The sequence below is a fragment of the Monopterus albus genome, unplaced genomic scaffold, assembly GCF_001952655.1.
Source record: "Monopterus albus unplaced genomic scaffold, M_albus_1.0 scaffold17.1, whole genome shotgun sequence".
NCBI classification, from domain to species: Eukaryota; Metazoa; Chordata; class Actinopteri; order Synbranchiformes; family Synbranchidae; genus Monopterus; species Monopterus albus.
The window spans coordinates 3,616,873-3,624,285 of NW_018127897.1; the positions used below are offsets into that span (position 1 = coordinate 3,616,873).

General features: G+C 39.3%; 1 protein-coding gene across 2 annotated transcripts in view; it reads left to right on the forward strand.

Annotated features, from left to right (window-relative positions):
• Nucleotides 1–7,413, forward strand: part of LOC109955829 (transcription initiation factor TFIID subunit 4) — a 107,297-nt gene that overhangs the window by 68,813 nt on the left and 31,071 nt on the right. For both annotated transcript variants that reach the window (XM_020592358.1, XM_020592359.1), the window contains one exon: nucleotides 5,152–5,274. In XM_020592358.1, coding sequence (XP_020448014.1) covers nucleotides 5,152–5,274 — 123 coding nt within the window. The remainder of the gene's footprint in view (nucleotides 1–5,151; nucleotides 5,275–7,413) is intronic.

Sequence of the window (7,413 nt, forward strand, 5' to 3'; positions counted from 1 at the left end):
TTATATTCTTATATATTTTTTATTATATTGCTGCATTTGTTGCTGCTTAAAGTGCCTTAGATTTTGTGTTACTTATTTATCTACTTTATATTTCATTTGTATTTTGTGGCATTCATGTGGACAGCAAAGTAAGAATTTCATTGTACAGGGAAACATGTTTCCTAACTGTGCATATGACAAATAAACACTTTGAACTTGAACTTTGAACTTTCTCTTAAAGAGGGTCTACAATTGCTGTATTTTGATACATTTACATTGCCGTATTTTGTATGAAAATACATCAAAATCTTTTGGTGGATTTCAACTTTTATACACCTATGAGGCTTTATGCAGTTAATATAGGTAAAATGCAGCATTTGGTGAAGCAGATGTCAGCAGTCATGTGACTATTTTCAATGTATTTACTGCACTTTGAATGTCTCAGTTTGTCTCTTGAGAAAGTTCCCCTCACCATGTGACCACACATAGGTTTTCTGCCATGTACTAAAAATTATTTTGTTATTTATGAGTTATTTATGCATTTAGATGCAGCTTCATTCTTGTCAGCATACTCAAATAAACACTTGCCATTATACTCTATAGCTCAACCCATAGATTAGCTGTGCAAATGTTAGAGCAATTATAAGTGACTTGATTCCCACATCCACCCTTGTTTAAAATGTATGAATGCTACCAAGACTCTTTGGTGAAGTAATAGCATTCACCAGAAGTGACATATGTTATGTCTATGTACTGAGAAGCTTCCAGCTGTGCCATGTTGGACCAGAACTGGCTGGGGGAGGATAAGAATCTGACCAACTCAAAAGCATGTCTGGCTTTTGTACTGTGGTGTTTGCAGGGCAGAGAGCCTTTAGCTTCCTTCACAGCCCTGTAAATGCTTGTGACGTCAACCAGAGCGTGTTCTGCTCTACCAAGGACATCTGTCTGTAAGCGTCTGGGGGGCCGCAAGCAGCCCCTTAGGCCAAGAGGAGGGAGGATAGAGAGAAGAGCCTTTGTTAAAAACAGCAGAGATGGAAAATGGCAGGTTGGCCATCACAGCCCCTGCAGCTCCTCCTTGTCTTCACTCTAAGCATATCAGACTGCTCTAAGGTTCTTGCCATATTTTAGACATGTTTAAATCATAAGGAGTCACACTCCTCTTCTTCTGTGTTGATACAAAGCCCTTTTATTTCTTATTTACATCTTGACTGACTTTTTTTACCAGTTTATTAAGGGTACAGGGTTTGGAGTTTGACTCGTAAATAAATCAAGATTAGACTATTTTCACTTTCATGCTCTTGTTTAGATTTGCTTGTAGTCATTATTATAATATGCTCAGACCATTAATTTAGCATTACAAATTGCATTAAATGTTGTATAACATTATATAGTTTCAATTTTATGAAGCCCCACCTTTTAGTTTGTTGGCACCAGATGTACTGATTCAGCTACTGTGTTAAAACAAGCCAGCCATACTGTATATGCTGCTGATAAATGCTAACATCCATTGACCTCAAACTAAAGATCTTAGTCATGTATATGATTTATGAGGAATTTTCCAGGACACAACTCCGTGACATGAATAATTTGAGAAAAATATGCAATTTTATATCTGAGACCTTGATTTATCAACAATAACAAATGTATTTCATTCAGATTCATAAGATACAATGTTTTTGAGGTGGGTGATAGTGGATGGTCATGGACGATGTTTATATTTTATGATGTTATATTTGTTTACTATTACAAAAATATTGTCACCATAGTATCAACATGACACTCAACCCCTGCAAGAGAGCTTTGTCCGACTGAGTGTTTCCCAGGAAATGTACATACTTGTGTTTCCATACACATCCAATGTCTCACATTGGCTATAACACAATCACCTAATGTTGTGCTTTTTGCATCATGACTAAAACCTCTTTCTGATAAAGCTGTAGATTGATTTTGTTGGGTATCCTGAAAATGTTCTACATCTCCTGACCTTTGCTATTAATTTGACTTTACAAGTTCCAGTTACCTGCTTCAAAAGGGCATACAGGCAGACTGGAAGCACTGGTATTTAAGAGACTTTAGAGCAGCAGATTTTTATGCAGTACCATTGATCGGACATGGCAAATGTATGTATCCTGGCAGCTGGTTATTCTTCCAGTCTGGGATGAATCTCTGTAGTGACCTTTTCAGTTTTTGGCGATGATTGTACATATAATGTATGAGTTAACAGTGCTGACAGGATAGTCCAGAAAGTTGTGAGAGATTCTCGTACTCATACTTTGAGGTCAGTTTTTCTTTCTTTTTGTCTCTGCAATATCCAAACATTTCAATAAAGATGACACAAGTGATAGACACTACTATAATTTAATGTAGCAAACTTTCCTATCTGTAAAATGGGCACCAGTGCTGTAAGGTTTGCAAAAGTCAAACAGCACATAGAAACTGAAAAACAGGTTTGTGGTATAGTATTCTTAACACCAAAACAGGTATATACAGAAAATTGACCAGAGAATGATACCAGCACCTCCTATCAAAATCTTAACAATCCCTATACAGTGCAGGCCAGTAGTCCAAGGACAGAAACTGTTTTGAAAGCAAAGTGTATCCACATTCCTTCATACTACTAATACTGCTTCACAAAATTTGTACAAGTTATTAAATGGTATTTAAACAAACTACTAAAGGAAAATAAATCTTTCAAAGCCTTGTAACAGTTGTATCACAAAGGTAGACTGCACTATAGCTCCAGATCGAAATCAGAAATCAGTCTCCCAGTGTCATGGCGCCCTCTTTACTGATGGGAAACACAGGCTGGAGGGTTGCAGATGGTAAAATAAAGTCTTCATTTATCATAGTCATAAATCTGAAAATGCAGGGAGTTGCTGTGGGCGCTGGGAGCCTATGCCTGGTGCCAACTGCCAGGCAGAGATGCCGGCATCCTGCTGCAATCAGTGAGATAGCGGACCTCTCTCTCTCTCTCTTTTTTTTTTTCTTGCTCTCTTTTATGCTCTGTAGCTCTCTTGAAGCTCACTTTGCAGCTGGATTCTTTAAGGTCAGGCCTCAAGAGAATTGTGTGCTGTTTGTGGCAAAGCCTATTAAGGTTAGCACTGATAACATTAATGCTACATTTGCCATGTGGACAGTGGCAGTAATCATCTTCATCCTGTTCACCACATTCAGCCATGATCCCCAGACTCCATTAGCATAGTGCTAAGAGCCTGACTCTTGTTTCACCACTCACTAAATTCAATTCATGGACTTGTCCATGGCATTGCTCTGCTATTTTTTATAACTACAGTATTTCCATTTCTACTTTAATTTAAAAAGGACAAGTAAATACAGTTTAGATATTCATTTGGTTAGGACTACTGCTACTATATCTCCTGCTTTTTGTTGTGCGTGTGTTTGAATCGTTCAACAGTTCTGCCATGCTAAATGTGAAGTGGCAACACCCTAAAGGGCATGCCTCGCCAGTGGGGTTTTAGGAAAAATCATAGGCAACAGCATGCACATTTTAGATCAGACTTTGTACACCAAAGCAACCTTTTAAAGAGTGCTATTTGAAGGTAATATGAAATTTTCCCCTGATCAGACAACATACTTGCCTCACACAAACACCAGCACTCAGCAAACACATGCTGAGAGATAACATAAAAGAACATGAAAGCACACATTGATTGTCCCTGTTCGCTTCAACACAGGCCTCCCTCCTCCAGCAGGCAGGCACATAGGCAAGCTGGTGGGTAGGCATTCCCTCTGCTCTGGCCAAGACTGATAAGCATGTGTGTGTGTGTGCGTGCACATGCTGTGTTTGCATGTTGGAGGGAGTGCTGACACCCTCTGTGCCATGGCCCCAGGCCCTCACACGTCCACCCAGTAGAAAGGGCAGCTCCCAGCATCGTTGGGTTCCCCCTCAACCCTGCGGCTAGACATGACATTACCTCAGGCAGTGCCTTTTCACAACCCCCCCTTTATACACAAACTGAAACACACACACACGATCTTTGACAGGAGCTCTGTTAATGGCTGACAACAGGCTTCCATTTTGGAAAAGCTTATATAATACATGGATGTACAGACAGAAAAATAGTGTTATCTTTCTTTTTTACTCTCCTATATTTTTATTTCTACATTTGATCTTGTTCTTGTCTCATTACTCACTCATTCTCACTGGGTGTTGCAGGTCTCTGATGTGTGACAGTTTTGGCTGTAAAAAATACCCCAAGAGTCCAATTCACATGTTGGGATCACTTGAATGGCTACAACTGTTTGTCATGTTGAGCCTTGAAAATGTCTTTAACATACAGAGAAGAAATGTAATGTTTGGGAAATTTGGACTCTCGGATAGATTGTTAGATTTGTTAGGTGGGCATTTTGGTCAGAGGTGAATATCGATAGATGACATACTTATTAGCCCAAACACATGAATGCTGAGCAGCACAATGCACATACAGTACCTGTTTACATATACACCCTGTTTGCAGTTTGTTTTCAGATGCGTCTTAATGCGTCCTAAGTGATCGGATCACAAGTGGGCAGCACAAATAAACAGGTGTAAACTGTGATGTGCTTCGGCTGTCCAAGTTACACCTGGTTTTAAGATGCATCTTGGGCGATCAGATCACAAATGAACAGTGCTAAATACAAGTGTAAACAACCATCAAGTAAACAGGTGATTGTGATCCATTCACCACTTGCTGAGGTGGTCTGGGATGCATTTGGCCACATATCTTTTGTAGTGTAAATGGTAATGTGCCCTGATGCAAGACTATTTGTAGAAAATATGTCATGAATACAGGACGTGGTGGTTGTTTTGATGAGAGATCACCAATGCTAAAAAAAAAAAGAAACAAATCAGAGAAATGTCTGATATAAATCCATCAATGAAAGCTTTCTTAATACATCTATGTACAAATCTGATGCTTGTCTTCTGCTTCTTCTTTGGTTAGGGAAACTGCTGGTGCTTGTGTGGTAAAAAATTGAAGTAATAACTACCTGTGGCCATTTGATATTTAAGCGGAAGTGTCACAGCAGTAATGAAATCTGAACACAAGTTATCAGCTGGGCACCTTGGACATGCATGTGCCTCAGTTATCCACTTGTGTTTGGAACACTGAAGATGCATAGTTTAGAGTGTCAGGTTATTTTCTAATTGTTGTATTCTTGTGTCTTCACCAGATGCAACAGCAGGAACTGGCCCAGATGAGACAGCGAGATGCCAACCTTACAGCACTGGCCGCCATTGGACCCCGCAAAAAACGCAAGGTGGATTCACCAGGGGCCACCCCATCAGGGACAGAGGTAAGACTCTCTCAAGGGCCATATTATCACATTTTTGTCCATATAAAGTTGCTAGTGCTGACTTGATATCTACCCTTGAAAACATCAGTTTCACTAGGAACTGCTATCAACAATAAGGGCACAAAAGTGTGAATGTATTATTTACTTATAGTGTGTTTGCCAAGCAAAAATAAAGCTATAATACAAAATATGTTTTACCATTCTTTATAGATTCAATGAAAAGCATTGCAGGATTCATTTGTGATGACAATATATTGGCATAACACCCCACTAGCTGGGCTTTATTCAAAGAATATTTTAATCGACTTTTTTTTTGTTTGTTTCCTTGCATTATTTTTTGTGTAGGCAGCTTTCAGTGGTAATTTCCATACTTTTACCAACCCTGAATAACAGGGAGGCTTGCTCGATAGGATGCAAGAAATGAGTCACTGAATATCTACATGTATCTGCAAGACAGTGAATAAGAAATAGAAATGCATAACTGCAGGTAATGGAGTGGTTTTCAGTAGCAGCAGCTGCTCCTCTGAAGCAGACCGCTTTAAGAGAAGCAGGATATTCACCTGAATGAAATTACTGTGCTGTGCTCAAGTCACACTTAATAAATAACCCACAGTAGGCCATGGTATTTTTCAGAAGATAGAATGTTTGCAACAATTGTTTACCTGCTCTAGTTTTCTGCCTCATTTGTGCGATGATCAAATTGTGAAATTTCCTCAAAAACTGTTTGCTTATGACACGTTCCTTCCAGTTTGTCTTGGTCAGCTTCTCCATAAATATCCAGCAACTGTGTCCTCATCTCTCCACTGACCCCTCTCGCTGTTATTGCTCTCCTCCATGTTTATTTTTACTGGTCAACACTGAATGATGATGACAAGTAATATGCATATGCACAGAGGAGTGTGATGTTGAAAATAAAACCCACATGAATTCTGATCAGACCGTTCTGACAGTAGTCACATGGTCAGATATCAGATATGAATGGGATCTAGGACCATATATGGAAGTGGCCCAGATCTGATAACAAAAAAAATCTGATTTGGCTTGTTTACGTATCCATGAAACAATCAGATTTGAGCCACTTTAGGGAAAAAATCAGATCTGAGTCACTTCAACATGTAATATGAACGTAGTGCCTCAGTGCAGCCACCCTTGTTATTTAACACCCAAAACACAGTCGTACAGTCATGAGCCAGTACCTTTCTGGAGGCAGCAGGGGGATGGGTTTGATTTATGGAAAGGGTTCTTTGTTGGTTTCCTTCCTCCAATTGGTTTTAGAGCGATTATATTCTCATCTTCATCACCCTGAACCTCAACCTGTTAAGCATTAACCAAGTCTAACAAACGACTCTCTGCAGTCTATTGTATGTGAGCAAATATGACAAAGACGGTACTGCAGGAAATATGCGTGTGCTATGTTGACATACTCCCATGTGACTTGCCTAGTCTGTTCTTAATTAAGCTGAACTTTGTTATTATTAAAAACTGTCTCCTGTTCCAGGTTCCATAAGCAGCGACTTGAGTATCACATTTCACCAGCATAGGGTCATACATGAAATCATGCACAGTTGCTGTACAAAGTCACATTTTCCTTTAGGCAGCAGGGGAAACATTTAAATTCCACATATTCATCTGTAAATATGATGAATCTAAAAAAATGAATTTTGAATGTGAGTTGCTCATTTTAATAACCTGTTTGCCAAGTAGCATCTTCACATCCTTCGCTTACCAGCAATGTGCTGCTGAGGAGCATAGTAATGCACCCAGTAAAAAAGCATAAATAACTAAATAAAAGCATTACTTCTGGTCCTTGAGTGCAGTGCCAAACTCTTTCAGAATGTCTTACCCTGATGGGTAAGTAGCCCACGACCTTTTGCTGCATTTAAAAAAAAGCTGCTTTCCCACACTGCTTTCCTAAATGCAGTTAAACAACATAAACATCAATATACATTATGCTGGAGTTGTTGTCTTCTTTTTTATTTTCCCCTTTTTTGATGTCCTGTTCACATTTAATTAGAGGGGTATAATGAAGTGAAGTCACAGTGTGCCCCTCCTCTGAAGTAACTGCAGAGGGGGCGGAGGAGGAATCTTAACTTATTTTCACTTCGTTTTCACCTCCTCACATTTCTTCATTTCACATGG